General features: G+C 45.0%; 1 protein-coding gene across 4 annotated transcripts in view; it reads left to right on the top strand.

Annotated features, from left to right (window-relative positions):
* The window catches only part of IGF1R (insulin like growth factor 1 receptor), a 226,318-nt gene that overhangs the window by 138,513 nt on the left and 63,825 nt on the right, over positions 1 to 23,980 (top strand). For all 4 annotated transcript variants that reach the window (XM_087704370.1, XM_087704369.1, XM_087704368.1 and 1 more), the window contains 2 exons: positions 18,296 to 18,608; positions 22,248 to 22,393. In XM_087704370.1, the coding sequence (XP_087560496.1) occupies positions 18,296 to 18,608; positions 22,248 to 22,393 (459 nt within the window). The remainder of the gene's footprint in view (positions 1 to 18,295; positions 18,609 to 22,247; positions 22,394 to 23,980) is intronic.

The following is a 23,980-nucleotide window of genomic DNA, read 5'->3' as shown; positions in this document are numbered from 1 at the left end:
GGCCTAATGAAAGGAAGCGGAACTGCCGAAGTACATTCTGTAACAGCCAAGAGTTGGAGATTTGGCAACGGTGAAACCTATTGTTTTACGTCTTTATAAGATCTGTAAAGTTGTGGGGAGGGATAGAGGGAGAGAGAGAGAAGAGAGAGAGAGAGGAGAGAGAGAGAGAGGGAGAGAGAGAGAGAGAGAGAGAGAGAGAGAGAGAGAGAGAGAGAGAGAGAGAGAGAGAGAGAGAGAGAGAGAGGGAAAGATAGATAGATAGTATGGAAGCAACTTCACAACTCGAGCAATTTCGCATTGTCAACAGCCGCAATAAAACAATGTTTTCCTATGATTCCAGGGCAACACGAGCCATCTGCCAAGCGTACAGGGAGTACAACGGTTTCTTTAATGACACTTTCAACCTAAAACAGGGACTTAGGAGTAGTCCTCCACTTATGAACATCACAGCATCCCTGCAGTGAGGAGATCTAAATTTGGGCCCTTGGCAATCAGCTTGTATTTAGGGCAGTTGCAGTGCCCTTGGGGGGGGGGGAAGTCACTTGATCACTGTTTGCATTCTTTTAGGGCAGGGGGTGTCAAACTCAAGGCCCGCAGGCCGGATCTGGTCTGCAGGGTGCTTAAATCTGGCCTGGAAATAGCAAAGGACTGGCCCCGCGGTGTCTCTGGCAGCCAAAATAGGGCATGGGGGGGGTCCTCACATGCCCCCGTATGCCCCCTTTTGGCTGGCAGGTTGCTATAGGAGGCGCCTGTCCTGTCTCCTTTATCCCCTCCCCCGCCAGCCCGTGGAGTAGAACTACAATGCTCATCCGGCCCTTGAAGAAATCCAGTTTGACACCCCTGTTCTAGGGGATGTCCAACAAGCAAAGTCAAATGGTAGTCCTTGAATTACGACTGTTTTTTAAATGATGGTTCAAAGTTTCAGCGGCTCTGAAAAAAAGAGGCGTCCGACCATTTTTTCACGTTTACGGCCGTTGCGGTATCCCCAAGGTCACGCGATCAAATTTCTGATGCTTGGCAGCTGACTCCTACTTAGGATGCTGTCTTGGGGTGTGTGTGTCACACGATCCCCTTTGGTGACCTTCTGAGAAGCAAAGTCAACGGGGAAGTCAGATTGGCTTAACGATGGTGTCACTAACACCCGCAGTGGTTCACAACCTCCGCCGCAAGGAAGGTGGTAAAATGAGGCAAAACTGACTTCACCACCATCTCGTTTAGCAACAGGAACCTTGGGCTCAATTGTGGCAGTAAATCGAGGACTACCTGTAGCAGTTTGAAAACCTGAGATATTAATAATGTTGGCCCGACAAGTTTTCGAGGGTTGAACGCTTTCTGTTTGAGTCCTTCCTCTCGCTGGAGCGGCCCAAACGAAGGGAAATAGTGGAAGCTGCTTCGCGCAAACCAAACAATCCTCCAGTTTTTTGACTTTTGCATAAATTGTTCCCGACGGACAATGGCGCTTTTCTTTGACGCCGAGAGTCGCGTTTCCTGGCGGAGCAGAAATGGGAGGTTTTCTTTTCCCAGCCCGGAGCCGGCAGAACTTGGTGGAGTGAAAAAAGGTTTTCCGACAAAGAAATCTTTGCTTCCTTTCAGAAAAAGCTTTGAAGAGATACAGACATCCATGGCAAACTCCAGGGTCCTTGCGGCTCCTTCGGAAACGGTGCTGTGTGCCAAATGCTTTCATTGATGAAAGCAAACTTTCTCTGGGTGGGGTTAGAGAGAGAGGAGGCTGACGTTGTTTGGCCGGCCTTGGTCGTCTGCCTCCAGAGAATCCCGGCTTCTTCTCCACAACCTCCTGGAATTTGCTGGCCGGCCGGGGTGGATTTCACACTGCCGTTGTAAAAACCCTGGGCTGCACCAATCCAGCACCATCGATCCGGAGCCAATGGCTCTGAGCTAGGGTGGGTGGGACGATTTGGTGGGCAGTGGCACGTCCGCACGTCCTCTGGGTGAAACCCTAATGCCAGCACATTGCAAAGCAGGGTGCCCTCCTTGAGCCAGATCCTCCTTGTTTACATTCCAGGGCATTCCTGAAAGGTAAGTTGGACTTCCTGGAGCCCAGAGACGGAGGCGGAGAAGAGTTGGAGAACCTCGATGGAGATTCTCAATCGTCCAGATCCTGGTTGCCTTTTTCCCCCCTTTGAAAACAACCAATGGAGCTCATTTGATGAGAAGTGAAAGTACTTCTCCTCCTCCTCCCCCTTCCCCTTCCTCCTCTTCTTTTTCCTTCTCCTCCTCCTTCCTCTTCTTCCCATTCCCTTCTTTTTCTTCTACCTCCTCTTCCTCTCCTCTTCCCCTTCCTCTTCTTCCTCTTCCCATTCCTCCTCCCCTTCTTTTTCCTCTTCCTCCTCTTGTTCTCATCATCTTCCACTTCCTCTTCTTCTTCTGCTCTTCCTCCTCTTCCACTCTTCCTCTCCTCCTCTTTCCCTTCATCCTTTTCTCCTTCCTCCTTTTTCTCTTCTTCCTCTTCCCCTTCCCCTTCTTCTCTTTCCTCTTCCTCTTGTTCTCATCTTCTCTCTTCTTCCGCTCTTCCTCTCCTCCTCTTCCTCTTCCCCTTTTTCCTCTTCCCCTCCCTCCTCTTCCCATTCCTCTACTTCTTTTTCCTCTTCCCCCCTCCTTTTCTTCTTCCTCCTCTTCTTCCTCTTTGCCTCTTCCTCATCTTCCTCTTCCCCTTCCTCCTTTTCCTCTTCCTCCTCTTCCTTACCCCCCCCCCCCCGCCGCCCTCCTCCATCTCCTTCAAGAGTCCAGTTGTCTTTGGAAAAAAGCACCTTGGATGTGAAGTGAAACTTTTGAAGAAAAAAAAGGACCCAAGAAAACCCATTTGCCTTTTGGGAAAAGCTCTTTTGAGGGCAGAGAGAAAGTTGTGATCAATACGTAGCATCCGCAGCAGACTTCTTGCCAGTCCATTTGTTGATGTGGGGATGCTCCCTACATGCCAGCAAGATTCTGTACAGGAAGTCCTTGATTTACAACTGACAACCACTCATGTATTGACTGTTCAAAGTTACAACTGGCACTGGAGAAAGGGATTCAGAACCGTTTCCCATGCTTTCGACTATTGTCGCATCCACATGATCAAAATTCAGGTGTTTGGCAACTGGCATGTATTTATGACGGTTTCAGATCCTCTTTTGTGACCTTCTGACCAGAAAACTCAAGGGGGAAGCCAGATCACTTTACAACTACGTTGCTAACAATTGCAGTGATTCACTAAACAACTGCGGCAAGAAAGGTCGTAAAACGAGGCAAAACTCACTTAACAACCGTCTTGCTGAACAACAGAAATGTTGGCTCCATTGTGGTCGTAAGTTGAGGACTACCTGTAGCAGCCCCAAACATTTAGCAACCCCTGGTCCATCACATAGGAAGGCATTAAAGCAAGCAGATGCATTTTGTTTAGCACTACTCAGTAAGGTACCTTGAAAGCATTTTCCTTTAGTGTAAGAAATTTATTTCCTGTATTAAAGGAGGAAATTTGAGGATTCAGAGGAAAAGTTGTCCATAAAGCACTTTGGCTGTCCATGAAAGAGTGGTCTGTTTTTTGGAAAGCTTTCTCCATCTTCTCTTTCAATGATCAGACTTTGATGGGTAACAATGAAAGAGGATGCAAATCGATGTTAATAGTTCAACAGCAGCTGAAGGGATGCTGGTCCTTAATTTCTCGGGGTCTTGGCGTTGGTTTACCTTAAAACGTAATTCATATATTTGTTTCAATAAGTAGCTTTCATATTTTCAAGAAGGGAGGATTGTACCTTGTGACCATAAAGTTCAAGGCACTCTCAGCTACAAGAAAATGAGGGATGCGCGCCTAGTCTAAAACCTTGTTCAAACGATCGTGAAATCTTTTTCCTGGATTACATAAATATTATATAACATAATTGTTTTTTTTAATGTATGCATTGGATTTTAACTTTTTTTTTATTTGGCAAGTTTGAGTGCGGCTTGGCACTGGAGGCTGCTCTGTAATCCAAGCAGGCTAATACAATTAATGCATTCCTGTAAATTCAAATCTCTTACTTTGAATATGCGGCTTCGGTATGTATGTATGTATGTATGTATGTATGTATGTATGTATGTATGTATGTATGTATGTACCCTGAAAATGCTACAGGTTGTGTTCCAGATTGTTCCTTCTTGATTTGATCCACTGAATTCCTTCTTTCTTTTTAACCTTCAGCTCAATTCCCCCCCCCTTGTCTCCCCACCACCACCATGGGCATAAGGAGCATTTCTATTCGGTTACCATTGCACACCTCAGTGTCTGTAAAAATCCCTCCCTACTTGGGAACAGATCCTTTAATTCAGAGATGAAAGGGAGGGAGGGTTGAGTGTTTTCAGCTCTGTTTGTATAATGAGAGCTAAACCTACAAGCCAGATAGGATTGGTATGACTAATATTAATTATCTTCTCCCCTTCCCCCCCCACCCCATGGCTTCACATGGGCCTTTTTCTGGGGATGTTATTTCAGTGGGTCCTAATTGTTTGCAAAGCATGTTCTGGAGGTGGTGCTACTTGCTGATACTTGCTCTGAGCTGCTGGGTGATTTTCTTTCTTTCTTTCTTTCTTTCTTTCTTTCTTTCTTTCTTTCTTTCTTTCTTTCTTTCTTTCTTTCTTTCTTTCTTTCTTCCCTCCCTCCCTCCCTCCCTCCCTCTCTTTCCTTCCTTCCTTCTTTCTCTTCCTTCCTTTCTTTCTCTCCCTTTTTTCCTTCCTTCCTTCCTTCTTTCTTTCCTTTCTCCCTCCCTCCCTCCCTCCCTCCCTCTCTGGAATCGGATATGTCTAGTGTAGTGAAAAGAAGGAATAGGGGGTGTAGTAGGACAAGGGTTCCAATAATTGTGGGGCTGACAAAAAGAGCAGGGGGGTCAACCTATTTTCTACAGTACCTAAGGGCAGGACAAAAAGCAATGGATGGAAACTGATCAAGGAGGGAAGCAACCTTGGAAGTAAAGAGAAACTTCCTGACAATTAACTAATGGAACTCCAGAAGTTGTAGGTGCTCCATCACTGGAGGCTTTTAAGAGACTAGACAACCATTTGTCTGAAATGGTATAGGGTATCCTGCCTGATTTTTTGGGGGGGTGGGGGGTGGGGGTCGCAAAAGGGGATCACCTGGAACCCAGCAACCCATCATAAAGATGAACCACTTACCAAGTGTCAGAATTTTGAATGTGTGATCATGGGGATGCTACAACAGTCGTAAGCGCTAGAAGCAGTAATAAGTCCCTTTTTTCAGTTGCATTGTAACTTTCAATGGTCACTAAGCAAACCGTTCAAGGACTTCGTGTTCATGGAAATCAGGAGAGATAAGAAGATGCTGCAAGAGAGCCAAGCTGAGATTTCATTGTCTTGTTCCAGCTTTATGGCTGCCAGTTTACCTGTTGAACATTGTGGAGAATGTAATATGGAAATAATATTTGGATGGTCTTGTTAATGCCTTTTGCTTATTACTTATTCGATTTTTATCCTGCCTTTATGCCTTTATTACTTTAGAAGTAACTCCAGTTTGTCCTTTATTTTGCAACTCATGGCTTGCAGGCAGTTTGAAAACCCAGTTCTGATTGAAATATTACCAGTTGCACAATCAGAAAGGGGAAAAAAAGGAGACAGTTACTGGGAGAAAGGCATGAATGATGCATCCTGATTTTGATGTGGTATTATATGAGGCATATAACGTGCACATAAACAGTTCCTGGTACGAGGTTGGGGAGGAAACCAGCAGCCCTGCGAGTTCAACGCGCTGTCTCAGAATTTCTCTGGTGTGAGACAGTCTCCGGTTTGTTCTTCTTGGGGACAAACCTGACTTGTTAGGAAAACCGGTTGAGAAGCCCTCGTGTCACTCTTGAGGGGAGCCACATCATGTGGAAATGCATCCTACGTCGCCGGAAAAACAGGCAGTGAAAAATGTAAAAACTTGGCTCTTAAATTGCTGTGAGGTGCAAGAGCGGTGGAGTTTAATAAACGCACAAGCAACATGCACAACACTTCAAATATTTAACGTAAGTTTGTTTATTAGGGTCTGTTTTTCTGGGAAGCATCACCATGATAAACAAGGATTAATGGTGTATGTCCTGTATGTTTGAAGAGGGATTCGAACCTTTCCTCTCTGGAGTAAATACCCTCTCAAAAGCAGTGATTTAAAAAGAATACTAAATACCGATGAAGGAAGAAGCTACCTCAGCCTCCCTTCCTTTAACTTAAGACAGGGGTCAGCAACATGTGGCTCTGGAGCCACATGTGGTTCTTTTATCCCTCTGCTGCAGAGAGAAGCGGCCGGGGCAGATTCCCAGGCATCTCATCTCTTGCAGGGTCTCGTGGGCACTTCTTTCGGCCCTTGTTGGTCCTTGATGTTCCTTGGTAACTTTGGGGGGCAGATTTGCTCTCCGACCTGAGATGCTGGCCCAACCCTGCTGTGGCATGACTCCGGGTGTTATGTGACTGGGTGGGAGTGAGTGAGGTGGAATTGGCCAGAGGTGGGTTTCTGCCATTCGCCCCGGATCGGGCGAACCAGTAGTGGTGGTGGCAGGAGACTCCGCCCAGACACTTCTGCGCATGTGTGCGCATGAGCAAACCAGTAGTAAAATAAATTGAAACCCACCACTGAAGTAGTCAGTCCTCAGCCTAGAGGTGGAGCGCTCACCTCACAATCACGAGGTTGTGAGTTTGATCCTAGGTAGAAGCAGATATTTCTCTCTCTGGACACACTGAGAATATATCTGCTGGAAAAAACCTCTGCATTGGCAACAGGAAGAGTATCCGGCCAGTAAAACACTCCGCTCCATTCAGTTGCCCAGACTCCACCCTGCAAGGGATTAGGGGGGTTGTTAAAAGAGGAGGATGATATAGGTAGTCCTTGACTTACAACAGCTTGTTTAGTGACCGTTTGAAATAACAGCGGCCCTAAAAAAGGTGATCTATGGCTGTTTTTCACATTTGCGACCAAAGTTGAAAGTATGAAAAGTGGTCACAAGTCCCTTTTTTTCAGAGCCGTTGTAACTTTGAATGGACACTAAATGAACTTTTGTAAGTCGAACGGTCTACCTGTATTTTCCTCCTCCAGAAAGAGAGTTTGAAATGGGTCTTTTAGGCTGCGGGAACAGGGAGAAAACATTCTCCAAAACACAAACTCAGCATTTTAACACCGAAAGGAGCTGTTTACGTGGGAGAGCATGGATTGGCTGGGCAACTGCACTATTTTTTTTTTTTGTGCCTACTTAAAAAAAACACATCAAAACAAACCAACAAGAAATACATCGAGTGTGTGATTTAGTGTGTCCTTGGGTGCACTGGCCTCTCGCATGAAATAAAAATGGCATTCTTCCGACTCTTAACGCAGCCCCGAGGTTGTCCAGATTCCCACCTCCCTTCAAAAATACAAAACCCACAAAATGTGACCTTGTTGTGGTTTGTAGCAAGAAAGTGTGGATCCTCTGTTTGGGTGAATTAAACCAGGAGGAGTTTGTTCCTGATCTATTTCAAACTGGTGAGCTATTTTCTTTTTAGAAGTTGCAGGAAAAACAGTTCTAACTTTTTTATTCCATGAAGTTTTTTATTTTTTAACACGTCAAAGTTTCATTTTCAATTAATCAGTGTGTTGTCTGGGTGTAAATAGTTTGAAAGATGGACACCGTAATGTTTACAACAATATTCATTACATTGATATTAATTCTATAATAATAACAACAACAACAACAACTTCTATTCTATTTTGACAAATCTCCCTTATTTCATTAATCTTTTTCTTATATTTCCATGTTTTAAACTTCTATTTTTTAATCTAACCATTGATAAAATAAATCCCATATCATAAAATATTCACTTTGTTCCTTTTCCTTAATTGCAAGTGTTAATCTATTCATTTCTGCACATTCTGATAATTTTTAATCACATTTTCATCTGTAGGGATCTCTTCCCTTTTCCATTGTTGTGCAAATACAATTCTGGCTGCAGTTAATAATGTAGGATCAAATATGTATTTCCATTATTATAATCTGGTAGAATACCCAACAGAAATATTTCTGCTTTTAAATCAATATGTTGCTTTATCATTTTTTGTACCTTTGTCCAAATTTTTTTTTGCCTTTGGGCATGTCCACCACATGTGATAGTACAAACCAGGTATCTGATGGCATTTCCAGCATTTAACTGACATATCCTTAAACATCTTTGCCAACCTTGAGGGTGAGAAGTGCCATCTATAAAACATTTTTTAAAAAATAGGAGTGGATTTCTGCTGAAAAAAGCCCGATAAAAAGTAGATTGTCAGGATCTTTTGTGGATCTATCCCTCCTTGCAATCTTCATTTGATGCTTTCCACTAATTCCTAAAAAGTTTAGGGATCATAGGTTAGATAGCTAACCTTTTTGTCGCTACATGCCAAAAGCGTGCGCGCCCTCAGCCATAATGCAATGCGCACATGACACACACACCCCGCCCGCACTCTATCCCCTGCGCATGCACACGCAACCCTGTGCTCTCCCCACTCCCCCTTGTGTCCCATTTTGGGCCTAGTAGGCCTCCCTGCAGCCTCCTGGGAGCAAAAACAGGTTGTGTATGTGTGTGTGTGTTGCCCCGCACATTCCCCCGCACATGCATGTACGACCCCTGTGCATGCACACGTGAACCCGCCCTCCCTTGCACATTCATGTGCATCTCCCGCATCTCCCCCCTCTTCTGCATGTGTGGCAGACACCCGAGAATCAGCTGGCCAACGGGAAGCACGTGCACATGCGCAGTGGAGCTGAGCTGGGGTGACTGCTAGTGTGCCCGCAGAGAGGCCACAGGTTCGTCATCACAGGGTTAGAGGCAAACAAGAAACATGCTTTTTTTTCTCCTCTGAAATGTTGATGAAAATATTATTTTTAGGAACATCTTGTGCCAAGCAACGTATGCCAGATTATGGATACACAAAAATCCAGAGTATGATTTTTTTTTTAAAAAAACTTTATATGAGGCATTTATTTGAACAAAGCTCTGTAGTCACACGCACTGTTGTTTTTATTTTGGGCTTGAGTGGAAATGATTTATTTATCTATTTTGCAGTTAGCTTCGTTACAAGCATAAACAGGATCTGGCATTGAAATACATTGGTTTAAAACCCTCAATTTAATGGACTAATGGAGGGGAAAGAGGGTCCCTCAAAGCAGAAAGTCTGTTAAATCCAAATGAGATTTTATGCAGGAATATTTTAACCACTTTCTGTTGTTCTGACGTTTATTTTGGCAAAGAAGCAGATAGTGTGCAAAGAGAATTTGTGTGCCACCTCTTGACTTCAGCTAAAGTGAAATTGGTTAATTGGAGGCCTGGATGGAATATATTAAAAGTGTTAAAATGACCCAACTTATCCCAGCTCTGTTTTATCTGTCTTTTCCTCATAATTTTCATTTGAATTCGGTACGGTGCCAAGAAACTAAAACCAAACAAAGCTAAAACCAACTGGACCCTTATTACTTCTTTAAATAATGCTGTTGAAACTTTGGATCGTCACTAAATGAACTGTTGTAGGTCAAGGACTTTTTTTATTTAAAAGAAAAATCACATATTTGGCAGCTTGTGTTGCCCACCTGTGATTGGCACAACCGGTGCCTTCTCCTTGCCAGAAACTCACCCTATCCAGCGGAGAGTTTAATTCACCTGATGGGCTCCTTAAGCAGGAAGCACCACCAGCTGATCCAAATTAAGCCTAGCGTTTCTCAATGACAGGCAGTCCTCGACTTACGACCCCAACTGAGCCTGAAGTTCCCACCACTAAGGGAGTTGGTTGTTAAGCGAGTTTTGCCCCATTTGACAACCTTTCTTGGCCACAGTTGTTAAGCGAATCACCGCAGTTGTTAAATTAGGGTTAGGTGTTAGGGCAGGGGTGTCAAACTCAAGGCCCATGGGCCACATCCAGTCCGCGGGGTGCTTAGATCTAGCCCACGGGGTTGTCCTGGAATCAGTGAATGACCGGCCCACGGTGCTTCTACCAGCGAAAATGGGCTCCTGAGCTCCGTTTTCAGTTGCCATGGCCTCCTGCAACCCTCTGCCCTAACCCTAACGAACAGTGCGATCAGGGCATGGCGGATTCCTTGTTCTGCTAAGAATAGTTGGAACTGGTTGGCCACGAACTGGGGCCTGTTGTCAAAGAGTAAAATGCCTGGTAGGCCATGAGTTGCGAATAGTTTTCTTAGCGCTTTGATAACTGCATCCGCTGTTGTGGAGGCATTTCTAACCATTTGGAGTACACATCGACTATCATCATAAATATTTGCCCATGGAATGGTCTACCGAAATCTCTTTTTTTTTCATTCAAATTTTTATTTTTTATATTCTTTATGCACACCAATGCGTGAATGGTTTGGTAACTGGGTAACATACATTTCAGTACACATAAACATAGTCTTATTAGTCCTAAATATTACAGTTCATTTCCATTGTTTCCTATTATTTATACATGTCTTTTATTATCATCCTTCCTTTCGGAACCATCTTTCTGTCCTTTTGTATATCTTAACATATTAATATATAATAATTATTTCCCCCCACTATTTTTTATCCCTATTTTAACTGTCGCTAAGATATTCAAAGACGTGTTTCCACCTATTTTGTTTCTTCGTATTGTTCATGTTTCCATAGTTAAATCAATGTTCCATTGTTCATTCTTCCATTTTTCAACATCCTCCTTATACAGTTTTAGTATCAATCACAATCATATCATTTATATCATTTAAATCATTTAAAGTTTTTAAATCGTTTAAAGTATTTTTATTCATGTTTTTTCCAGTTCTTCAATCCATATAATTCTACTATTAATACACATGTTTAGGTTAATTATCTATCTATCTATCTATCTATCTATCTATCTATCTATCTATCTATCTATCTATCTATCTATCTATCCCCCTAATCGCCTCTTAAGTTCCACTTTGATAACAAATTTCTAACCATTTTGAGTAGAAGTCGATTATCACCATAAATGTTTGCCCATGGAACGGCCCAATGAAATCTATGTGTACCCTTGACAAGGGGGCCCTTGGTGTTTCCCATTCATGCGCCGGAGCGGAGAGGGGAGCTGGTCTGGGCTCCTGGCAGTGTGCACATATGGCTACCCATTTGGTAGTATCCCGGTCCCTGTTTGGCCACCAAACGTATCTTCTGGCCAATGCCTTCATTTTGACTATTCCCAAATTACCTACGTTTAGGGTTAGGGTTGCAGGAGAGAGCGGGCAGCCCTCCCGAGCTCCATTTTTGCTGGCAAAGGGATGCAGGAGGCCGTTACAGCTGAAAACGGAGCTCAGGAGCCCGTTTTCACTGGCAGAAGGCTCAAGCCACCACAGGCGCCCCCGACACGAATGATGTCGATCTGGCCACGCCCCCTCCCCCTGAGATCAAACACAACCCTGGTGTGGCCCTCAATAAAATTGAGTTTGACACACCTGGGTTAGGGGCCTTTTGGAGCAAAAAATGACCCGGTCTAATTTTCGGGGAAATATAGTAGTTAACCTTTTAGTGTCCTTCCAATCCCTTCGTCTTTCAGAGTTGAGAAAATGAATGCTTACACTTGGTGACTGGAAAAGGTTGCATGTAGCCTTCAGCAAATTGTGTTTTTCTTTGTCAGCGTTTTTGTGTGTGTGTGTGTATGGCTTCATTAGATTTATCGTTTCTGAAGTGTCACTTGAACCAACATTCCCCCAAGATTCTCCCTCTCAAAGTCATAGCTTGGGGTGGTATGAATAACTAGGCAGAAGCTGGCAGTGGGAAGGGACCGTCTGCAAAGCAGAGTACCAGCATATAGCACTATGGGCAGTCCTCAAAGTTATGACGGCCCTGACTTAAGATGGTTTTTCGCAGTTATCCCTGTGATCATGGGATCAAAATTCACACACTTGGCAACTGATTCATATTTATGACCGTAGCTGTGTCCCAAGGTCATGTGATTTCCCTTCTGTGACCTTCAGTCAGTGCGGGAAGCCAGATTCACTTAACAGCCAGGTTACTAACTGAACAACTGCAATGTTTTGAGCCAATTTGGTATAGCGGTTAAGGCAGCAGGCTAGAAATCAGGAAGATGGGGAGTTCTAGTGCTGTGTTAGCCACGTACCCAGCTAGGAGCTCTTGGGCCAGTCACTGTTTCAGCCCTAGGAAAAAAGAAGTGTGGTTCATAGAACATACAATAACAGAGGTGGAAGGGATCTTGGAGGTCATCTAGTCCAATCACCTGCTCGAGCAGGAGATTCTATACCAATGATGCTGAACCTATGTCATGTGTGCTGGAAGTGGCATGCAGAGCCATCTCTCTGGGCACGCCAGCTGTCGCTCATTGCTCTTCCTGGTTCCGGCGTGCACATGCACAGTGGCCAGCTGGCCTTTTTGTGCATGGGAGCGCCAGAAACTGGAAGAGGAGCTCCCTGGCATGCATGTGATCCTATAGTATGGGACCATTTCAGACAAATGGCTGTATAGTCTCTTTTTTGAAAGGCTCCAGTAATCCATCCACAGAGGGGTGCGGTGGCTCAGGGGCTAAGACACTGAGCTTGTCGATCAGAAAGGTCGGCAGTTCGAATCCCTAGTGCCGTGTAATGGAGTTAGCTCCCATTATTTGCCCCAGCTTCTGCCAACCTAGCAGTTCGAAAGCATGAGGATGATTGTGTGCAAGAGTGTCCTCCAGGATTTGTGTGCAATGATACACAAAGGTAAGTGGGAGACGCTTGTGTTTACACATGGGAAGGGCAAGTGGCTTTGATTTTTTTCCCTTGCCTGTGGGTGGTAAGAAAGAGTCTGAACTCTTAATGGGGGCCTCTAAGAATGTTTTGGGATGCAGTGGCTCAGTGGCTAGGACGCTGAGCTTGTCGATCAGAAAGGTTGGCAGTTCGGTGGTTCGAATCCCTAGCGCCGTGTAACGGAGTGAGCTCCTGTTACTTGTCTGCCAATTTAGCAGTTCGAAAGCACCTAAAAATGCAAGTATAAAAATAGGAACCACCTTTGGTGGGAAGGTAACAGCTTTCCATGCGCCTTTGGCGTTGAGTCATGCCAGCCACATGACCACGGAGACGTCCTTGGACAACGCTGGCTCTTCGGCTTTGAAACGGACATTAGCACCGCCCTCTAGAGTTGGGAACGACTAGCACATATGTTTGAGGGGAACCTTTATCTTAAACAACCACAACATCTGAAGGCCAGCCATTCCACTAGTTGATTGTTCTCACCGTGAGGAACTTCTCCCTTATTTCTAGGCTGCTGCTCTCCTGGATTAATTTCCGGTTAGATTAGATTAGGTTGTTTCAATCTAAATGCCCTAATGATCCTTAGGACTTCCAATGCTTGTGGAAGCATCTGGGGAAGGGATGCGTCAGTGTCAGACCATTTCTGGTAAGATTCGAAGCCTAATTGAAAGTTGCCATCACTGTTTTGAACTGGGGGGGAGGTAGTTGTGTGCTGGAAATGTTTATTAATTTGACCCAGTTTGTGGACTTTCCAGAAAAAATAACCAATTCCCACTTAAACGTAGCTATGCAGCTGTGCCTTTTCTGGTTCGAGTGGTCCCTTGCCAGTTGGCTACTGTTGAATTTGGGAGCCATCCATCCTTCAAAAGCCCAGTCCATTATTCTTATTCTTTATTTAATAAAAATGCATGTGGCAATCTGTAATATTCCCCAGATATCGTGAGCAGAGAGACCATTCAGAGTCAGTGGCTTTGTTTGATATCCTTGTGTAAATGGGAAATCTCATTATCATGCTAAATCTTAGGTTTTGGCACTGCAGAGGGGGCGGGGGGGGGGAAGACATCCATCTGCTTCCAAGGCTTACTGTCTGTGGAGTTACTGAAGAAATCTCTTAATAGCCTTGGAGACTTCCTAATATTTACAGGCATCGGATGAGGCTCATCTCGCTGGAGGCGAACAAGTCTGGCGTCTGAGGAAAGAGTTCTTGCGATGCAGAGCTTATTCCAGCCACTTTGCTCTAGATAGTTCTGTGAAACCCTTTCTGGAAAGAAGAGGGGGTCCAGTCAGGTGGTATTCAGCCGGTTTGGACTGGATTCACAGACTCTGAAGCCTTGCAGACTCTGAATAACCATAATTTACAGCCGTATAAATAAAAGAGGTTCTTGGGGACTAAGATTGTGATTTATGCTTTCTCGGGAAGTCTAGGTCAGAACAGAATTAGGCAATCAGTGATAAAATAAATGGGGGTTTTGGGGAGGAGAAAGAGGGGGGGTCCTTGGTGCTCTCTGAACTTGCTTGTTCTCCTGCAGACATTTCATTACCCAACCAAGTAACATCATTACTGTTAGCCCTGTAGCATTGAGTATGTTACCTAGTTGGGTAAAAAAATGTTTGGAAGAAACTAGGCTGGAATGTTACAGTACAAGCTTTGGACTGAACTACCCATTCTAGGTCAGAAGTATATTCGTCAGAAATGATTAGAAATATTTAGATGTTGTTGGTTGGTTGGTTCTCCGGGCTTCCTGTTTAGCTCCCAATTGTTTCATCACCAGGCTGACTGATATCCTCAGCGGGACTTCTGTTGAAGTGTCTGTTTTGACCTAGACTTCCCAAGAGCAAGAAGCAAACTCCTGGTCCTGACAAAAAACCCTTTTATTAATTTCCTGTGAATTCTGCTCATTCACATCCAGCAAAGTCTTTCAAGGGAGGATTTACAGTCACAGGCCTCATCTGGCTTGGAGAGCTGCCAGACGGATCTCTGCAAAACTTGGGAAGGAGTCTCGGAGAGTCACGAACCAATTAAGTGAACTAATTGTCTCCTGTAAACTCCACTCCCCTTTCGCTCCTCTTTTATTTCCTCTGGGAGGGGCCATTCATGATCCACCTGTGGCCTTACTCCCAAGTCGACCCCTATTCTTTAGCTGTTCCCTTCGTTTGGCAACTCTGCGCATGTGCACACTGGGAACAGGCTCCAGCTGTTCCTCTGTCTCACTGATGTCTGACTCCGAAGGCAGCTGATAACTGGCATATGGCTCTGGCCCCCTCTCTGCCTCCAACACAGAGCCCTCATCAGAGCCTTCCCCAGACTCCAGGAATGGCCCATGTTCCTCCTCACTGTCTGAATCTGCTGCCAGCTCTGCTGGCCGCTGGCAGGTCACAACAGTGTCTTGTTTCAGTTCTTCTCCACTTTTATTGATCTGATGTGGTCATAGGGTCATGTGACCAGCTGGTCACTCTGCGTGACATACCGTGTGTCACACAGATTTGAAGCTAGCCTGCCTACAAACTCATAAGGAGCCATGTCAATTGAGTGACCAAATAACAATGGAACTGACTCATTTCTTCACTTGGTGGCCTTTACACAACAGCACCAGCCAGTCAAGTGGCAGAACCAGCCAATCACATGAACCATCAACCACATGACCACATCAGAGTGTTGTTTGGAATAAAAGCGGAGAAAAACTGGAACGAGGTGCTTCGACCAAAGTCCAGCTGAGGATGTCATCCAGCTTGGTGATGGCAGCTAAGCAGCAACAAAACACCCCCGTCATGGATGTCTTTTGATCTGACGCTATGTCGTTTCCCTTGTCAGATAGAGGAGATGAGAGGTCAATAGTAGGTCACGTTTGGGACCTGCTAAAGCATGGATGCATAGACATAGTTGATGTGGTCAGTCACAAAACATTTATTTAGGAAAATTCTGCCTTTTGGTTTTATTACCTAGCTTAGGCGGACAATGTAGTGAAGACATTCATGGAGATGAAACTTGGGGGCAGCGAGCAAACAAGATTAAGATTGACATACCAGAAGCTCCGGTTTGTCATTTGGGGAAGAGGTGACTCAGAGTTGTTCGAATTCTTTGAGGACCACATAAGCAGCTTCTGGGAGATGCCAGAGTCCTTCTTGCTTTTGGAGGTCAAGATAAAAGCAAGTGTGTTTTGATTAGCTTTGGTTGTTGTATTAATTGAGATCCAAATATTTAAACATGGACCTTCAAAGGATAATAGTTTTAAATTCTGGGCTGATTATTAAAAGTATATTCAGGTTCTTGAAGATATTGTTCGTTAGCATCTGATTACCCTAAGGACGGCCTGGACTTGCCCATTAGCAGTAGTAAAAGCTTGCTTTAATCTTGCACTCATTACCAAATATGTCATAAGATTACACTAAGAAATTGTGTTTATTCTTGATTTATCGGCTAGGTGTGACTTTATTCCTCTGTTGCATTGGCTGTTTGAGATACAATATCTTGCATTTTCTATGGTGAAACTATTACGGAACTCTAGGAGTGGTTGAGAGGCTATATCATTAATTAACTTGATTGATGCAGCAAATTGTAATGGAAGGTGCTACGGTTACACAGTTGTAATCCCATAATCTTCAAATGTACTTACCTTTTGTTGTTGTTTTAACTATTTAAGTGTGTCTGACTCTTGACGATCTTATAGGCAAGTATTCTCCATGGTACCATGCCAAGCACAGTTTCTTTGAATTGTTCAACTTGGGATCAGATTTGATGTGATCAAGCCAACATGTTCTTTAACCCAATAACAGAGTTGGAAGGGACCTTAGAGGTCTTCTACTCCAACCCCTGCTCAAACAGGAGAAACATTTCAGACAAATGGTTGTCCAATCTCTTCTTAAAAACCTCCAGTGATGGAGTATCCACAACTTCTGGAGACTAGTCATTCCATTGGTTCAATGTTCTTAACAGTCAAGAAATTCCTCCTTAGTTCTAGCTTGGTTCTCTCCTTGATTAGTTTCCATCCATTGTTCTGCCTTCAGGTGCTTTGGAGAAAACCTTGACCCCCTTTTCTTGTCTCAGCCCCTTAGATATTGGAACATGTCACCCCTAGTCTTTCTTTTCATTAAACTAGACATACCCAATTCCTGCAACCGTTCCTCTTTGCTTGTCTGTTCTTGTCCCACTAACCATTAGTTATCATTGCCTTCTCCAATGAGTTGATATGCAACATGGCCAAAGTAAATCACACGTGATCTTATGATTTTAGCTTCTAGTGATGTTTTGGTTTTATACAATTTAAACACCTTGGTTAGTTACCCTGGCTGCCCATGTTATACTCAAGAAATCACTCCAGCTGCACAGTTCAAAGGCGTCAATCCTCCTTCTATCAACCATTCTTAGTCTACATGTTGAATTATTGCCATAAAGTGTTCTGGTGAGATTTTCACAGGATGGTTCACCATTGCTCTTCCTAACCCTCCAGATTTTGTGACCAGAATCAACCCTACGGTTGGGTTCCTTCTGCATTTACACCTTGTTAAAAGTCTAGCTTTGGGAAACCTTCGATGGCAAGAGAAGCCAAATGGAAACTGATGAACTTTAGCCAAGTTTAAGAGCCTTGGTGGTGCAGTGGTCAGAATGCAGTAGTGCAGGCTAGTTCTGCCGACTGCCAGGAGTTCGATCCTCACCAGATCAAAGTTGACTCAGCCTTCCATCCTTCTGAGGTTGGTAAAATGAGGATCCAGATTGTTGGGGGCAATGTGCTGACTCTGTAAATCAGTTAGAGAGGGCTGTAAAGCACTGCGAATGGTATATACGTCAAAGTGCTATTGCTATATACGTCAAAGAGCCAGTACTATTGGTGTCTGTCTGCCTACCTGCCTACCTTGTTTTCCCAAAAATAACACAGGGTCTTTTTTTTACCACCAAAATAAACACTTGGTCTTATTTTCAAGGAGGTCTTACTACTTTTGAGGTGCAAGAGGCAGCAAGCATGGTCACCTCATGGCTGCTGCTGTGTTGCAATATTTTGGGGGAGGGCTTATTTTCAGAGAAACAGATTACCTACCTACCTACCTGGGTAGCGCAGTAGTTAGAATACAGTATTGCAAGCTGACTTTGCTCACTGCCAGGAGCTTGATCCTGACTGGTTGAAGGTTGAGTCAGCCTTCCTTCCTTCCGAGATTGGTAAAATGGGGACCCAGATTGTTGGGGGTAAGAAGCTGACTCTGTAAACCACTTAGAGAGGGCTGTGAAGTGGTATATAAGTCTAAGTGCTATTGCTATATAAGACAAAGACCTAGTGCTGTTGGTGTCTGTCTGTCTACCTGGGTGGCGCAGTGGTTAGAATGCAGTATTGCAAGCTGACTCTGCTCACTGCCAGGAGTTTGATCCTGACCAGCTCAAGATTGACTCAGTCTTCCCTCTTCCGAGGTTGATAAAATGAGGACCCAGATTGTTGAGCGCAAGAGGCTGACTCTGTAAACCGCTTAGAGAGGGCTGGAAAAGCACTGTGAAGTGGTATATAAGTCTTAAGTGCTACTGCTATTGCTAATCATGTCAACTGTTGGTCTTTCCTTCCTCCCAATTTAAGATGGTCTTTTCATGCCCACTGCTTTGTTCTCTCTCTTTCCAGCCTGTCCCAGTTCCTGTGGCAAACATGCCTGCACAGACCAGAATGAATGCTGTCACCCCGAATGCTTGGGCAGCTGCACCGCACCCCACAACAGCTCGGCCTGTGTGGCCTGTCGCAACTACTACCATGACGGCACCTGCGTTCCTACCTGCCCACCCAACACCTACAAGTTTGAGGGCTGGCGTTGCATTACCAAGAAGAAGTGTTTCAACACTTCCTCGGAGCTACTTGGGGAAGATGAGAGATTTGTGATCCATGAGGATGAGTGTGTGCCAGAGTGTCCTCCAGGATTTGTGCGCAATGATACACAAAGGTAAGTGGGGGACACTTGTGTTTACACACGGGAAAGGCAAGTGGCTTTGATTTTTTTCCCTTGCCGGTGGGTGGTAAGAAAGAGTCTGAACTCTTAATGGGGGCCTCTAAGAATGTTTTGGGATACAGTGGCTCAGTGGCTAAGACGCTGAGCTTGTTGATCAGAAAGGTCAGCGGTTCGAATCCCTAGCGCCATGTAACGGAGTGAGCTTCTGTTACTTGTCCCAGCTTCTGCCAACCTAGCAGTTCAAAAGCATGTAAAAATGCAAGTATAAAAATAGGAATCACCTTTGGTGGGAAGGTAACAGCGTTCCGTGTTCCTTCGAGTCATTGAGTCATGCCGGCCACATGACCACGGAGACGTCTTCGGACAGCGCTGGCTCTTTGGCTTTGAAACGGAGATCAGCACTGCCCCCTAGAGTCGTGAACGACTAGCACATATGTGCGAGGGGAACCTTTACTTTAAGAATGTTTCAAATACAGGCTGTCCTTGATTTTATGTCCCCAATTGAGCCCAAAACCTCTGTGGCTGAGTGAGACAGTTGTTGAGTGAATTTTGCCCAGTTTCACAATCTTTCTTGCCACAGTTGTTAAGTTAGTAAGGCGGTTAGTAAGTGAATCTAGTTTCCCCCTGGATTTTGCTCATCGCAAAAAGATCACATGACCCTGGGACACTACAACCGTCGTAAATATGAGTCAGTTGCAAAGTGTCCAAATTTTGGTCATGTGACCACGGGGATGCTGCAACAGTCATAACTGTGAAAAATGGTCATACGTTCCTTTTTTCAGTGCTGTTGTAACTTAGTAGGTCACTCAGCAAATGTCTGTAAGTCAAGGACTGTTACTTGCTAAAGTTACGTCCTGTGAAATCAACAGAGATGACTAAATACCGAACTGTTGTTCCCAGGGAAATTAAAGATTGGATTTCTGTAAGATTCTGGTTCCAAAATTTTCATCAACAAATGAGTCGAGGAGTAACCGATATCAGTGGTGTCAAACTCAATTTCATTGAGGGCCATATCAGGACTGTGGTTGACTGCGGGCGGGGGCTGGGTGTGCGAGGCCTACTGGGAGGGCATGGCCATCTTCATGACAATCGGGGGGTGGCCATCTGGGAGGGCATGGCCAGCTTGACACCACTCCCCCAAACCACTGGCATGTTTCCTCTTTGCACTGGGTAGACTGGGCCGAAGCGACGTGGGCCGGCCTCTTACATTTTCCAGGACAGCCCTGCGGACTGGATCCAACCACACCGTGGCCCGGATGGAGCCTGCGGGCCTTGAGTTTGACACCCCTACTGTATATGCTCACAGATCTGTGAAAAATAGGCCATCCAACTTTTAACCAAAACACCATGAAAAAACGTGCGTCCTGCACCTACGCCAATTACAAAAAATCAAAAAAAGGGGAAGGTTTCAGCTTATCCACAGGTGGCACATTTTTCACGGCCTTTCGGTTGAAAAATCCAACAGTGCGGCTTACTCTGGGCTGAGCTTATCCGCCAGTCTATCCACGAATTGATCATCCTGGCGCTGCAGAAATGAAATAAGGGTCGAATCTGCTTGTATCGGCTGCCTGATTAAGAGCCTTTGGTATTCCTGATCCGGGGGTAATTAAAAAGGAAATATTTCTCCTGCAGAGGGAGAATTCCCCGTGGGGAATTTTAAATTGTTTTTAACGACCTGGATGGTGTGTCTTTATTTGGGTTGAGTTGAGCTTTCTGATGACGTCTGTTGTCTCTTGTTTTGTTGTGAAGCTATCCAAACACACCTCCCCGTTTTTCCCCTGCCGAAGAATTTCTAGTTTACATACAGGTGCAAAGCAGTGATCTCTGTCCCACAGCTAGAAAGCAAATGTTTACCTGGAAACGTTTTTTTCCTCCACTACTATCTGGCCACTTGTGTTTTCAAGCAATTAAAACCCTCATAAAAAAAATAAAGAGGGGCAGGTGTTTATCAAGGTTCACGTTGTGAATGGGGAAAAAAAGATGGATGCAAAAGAGGGAATGATAACCAGCACACATGTGGCATTTGTGTGTGTGTTTGATTGTGTTTTCCTGCTCCAGTCTCCCTTGATCGCACACCCACCACTTGCAAACCGAAGGACCAAAAATTCTTAGTGTGCGTTCTCAAAGGTTTCTGGCGTGTATCAACAGTGCCTTGTGCTGAAGCATTTGAAATATGAGCTTGTGAATTCATGTAAAGCATCATGGGAGCCACTGGATTGCAAAGATACCATGTGACTCAGTCAGGAATCAGCTGACAATTGGAGGACGGAGGGAGGAAGGGAGGGGGGGAGAGGGGGAGAGAGAGAGAGAGAGAGAGAGAGAGAGAGAGAGAGAGAGAGAGAGAGAGAGAGAGAGAGAGAATGAAAATGAAAATGCTCTCGTCCTTGTGGCTTGCACACTAAACTCCAGCCAAATTCATCAGTGCAACGCAAAAGGCAGCACAAAGAGAAATCTGGATGTGTTGTGCAATATAGAATCAGAATCACAAAGAACTTTGGAGGTCCCTATGGTCTGGTGATCAAAATTTAGATGCTTGGCAACTGATTCATATTTATGACGGTTGCAGAAACCTGGGGACAGGTGACCCACTTTTGGTAATTTTCTGGCAAGCAAAGTCAGTGGGGAAATCAGATTCACTAAAAAAAAGCATTACTAACTTAACAACTGCAGTGGTTCACTTAACAACAGTGGCAAGAAAGGTCACAAAACAGAACAAAGTTCCTTAATAAATGTTTCATTTAGCAACAGATATTTTGGACTCAATTGCGATTGTAAATCAAGGACAACCTGTATTGCACTACTTGTTCTTCCAATAGTTCGGTTCTGAGCGGCTCCAGGTTGACTCAGCCTTCCCTCCTTCCGAGGTGGGTAAAATGAGGACCCAGATTGAACAGTCACTTGTCCAAGAGAGCAGTAGCACTTAGACTTATATCCCGCTTCGCAGTGCTTTAAAGCCCTCTCTAAGCAGTTTACAGAGCCAGCTTCTTGCTCCCAACAATCTGGGTCCGCATTTTACCCACCTCAGAAGGATGGAAGGCTGAGTCAACCTTGAGCTGGTCAGGATCAAACTCCTGGCAGTTGGCAGAGTTAGTTTTCAATACTGCCTTCTAACCACTGGGAAGGAAGGGAGGGAGGAAGAAAGAAAGATAGCCACAGCAGACATATACTGCTTCCCAATGCTTTCCAGCCCTCTCTAAGCGGTTCACAAAGTCAGCCTCTTGCCCCCAATAATCTGGGTCCTCATTTTATCCCCCTGGGAAGGAATGGAAGGCTGAGCCAACCTTGAGCCTGGTGAGATTTGAAGTGCCAAATTGCAGCCGGCTGTCAGCAGAAACAGCCTGCAATACTGCATTTTAACCACTTGCCGCCATGGAGAATAGGAACAGGAATAGGCATGGAATAGCAATAGCAATAAGACTCATATAGCGCTTCACAGTGCTTTGCAGCCCTCTCTAAGCGGTTTACAAGGTCAGCATATTGTCTCCCAACAATCTGGGTCCTCATTTTACCCACCTCGGAAGGATGGAAGGACGGCAGAATTAGCCTGCAATACTGCATTCTAACCGCTGCGCCACCTTGGCTGACGGAAGGGCCATTCATGCTCATCTCTTCCTCTCCTTTGTCTTTTGCCAGCATGTTCTGCAGCCCTTGTGAGGGGCCCTGCCCCAAAGTGTGTGCAGATGACAAAATCCTGACCATTGACTCCGTCACGTCAGCACAGACGCTCCAGGGATGCACCGAAATTAGAGGGAACCTTCTTATCAACATCCGCCGTGGGAGTAAGTTGATGCCAGATTGGTAGAGCATAAAGAGTTTGGTAACCTTGGTTGATTGTGACAACCCCTCTGTGAGCTTCCTAAAGTGCATGTTGTGCTAAAGCAGGGGTGCCTTAACTTGGGAACTTTAAGACTTGTGGACTTCAACTCCCAGAATTCCCCAGCCAGCCAGAATTCTGGGAGTTGAAGTCCACAAGTCTTAAAGTTCCCAAGTTTGGGCACCCCTGTGCTAAAGAAACCATGGGTGGAGTTTTATGGTTTCTCCAACTGCTCTCTCTCCACCGTGGAGCACATGGGAAGGGTGTTTAAATGTACCCATGATGCCTCGAGCGGACATTCTGATGTTGCAAGACAGACATACTTAAATAAACGGCAGAGGATATTAGATATGTCAGCCCTGCATTTCATTCTTGATAAATTGCAATTGTCCTTTTTCCCTTTGGCTACTCGGTGGTTGAAATACATTGGTTTTGCTTCTCAATAAAACCAAAACAAATTTAAGTTCTTTTTAAATAATGAAAGTGCCAGCTTTTCGTTTGCCATGGAAAACACCTTGTGTTCCGTAGGAGAAGTTTTCTGCAGGTAATCCCAACGAATTCTCAAGGTATCATTGCAGCCGGATCAAAGTTCCCAGGAGGGAAAGGGAGAAGGCGGCTTACTGCTAGTCTTGATAAGGTTTTCGGAATTTGCATTGTCTCCCTCGTGTTGGGTGGCACATCAGTGAATCTAATTATTTGCCCAGTGGCAAATCTTTCTCTGCAGTGTACATGATGCCCTCTTCAAAGCCTGGCACCAGAGTTCCCACCTTGGAATTTCTCAGGGCTGAGTTGGCCACGTCTAGTACATGTCTTAACAGAAAATGAATGTTCAGTTAACAATTTGTCAGAGTGATGAGTCACCTTCTGGGAAAATTCCAACGGTCTTTCTTTCTTTCTTTCTTTCTTTCTTTCTTTCTTTCTTTCTTTCTTTCTTTCTTTCTTTCTTTCTTTTGTCCTTTCGTCCTTTCTTTCTTTCTTTCTTCCCTCTCCCTCTCTTCCTTTTACATGTCTCCCACCTTTCCTTCCTTCCTCTCCCTCCCTCCCTCCCACTCCCCTTTCCCTTTCCTTCCTTCCTTTCTTCCTTCCCCTCCCATTCCCCTGCCCTGCTCTTTCCCTTCTTTCCTTCTTCTCTCCCTCTCTTCCTTTTCCATACCTCCCACCTTCCTTCCCCTCCCTTCCTCCCACTCCCCTGCCTTCCCTTTCCCTCCCTCCCTCCCTTCTTTCTTCCCTCCCTCCCTCCCTCCTCCCTTCCTTTCCCTTATCTTTCTTTCCTTCCTTCTTTCCCATCCCTTGTACTCCCTCCCTTTCCCTTCTTTCCTTCCCTCCCTCCCTACGAAGGAACATAGTTGGCCCAACTTGAAGAAGGAGAACATTCATTTGATTTGAAGGCTGGTAACACACCCGTTTCATCTGTTAGAACCCCACAAATGCCATGCAGTTTTCTCTGCCCCTGCTTTGGGGACTCCCTGTTAACCCCCCCCCCCCCCATTTTAAGTCAAGCCGCCTTGTGGCTGCTCTCTAGGATACATTCCCCCCATGGGCCGCCTCCCGC

Source organism: Thamnophis sirtalis, unplaced genomic scaffold (genome assembly GCF_051295495.1).
Source record: "Thamnophis sirtalis isolate CommonGarterSnake01/CBP01778 unplaced genomic scaffold, rThaSir2_p1.2 scaffold_2, whole genome shotgun sequence".
NCBI lineage: Eukaryota > Metazoa > Chordata > Lepidosauria > Squamata > Natricidae > Thamnophis > Thamnophis sirtalis.
The sequence above is the reverse complement of the archived record's forward strand: the minus strand, read 5'-3'. Positions and strand labels throughout refer to the sequence as shown.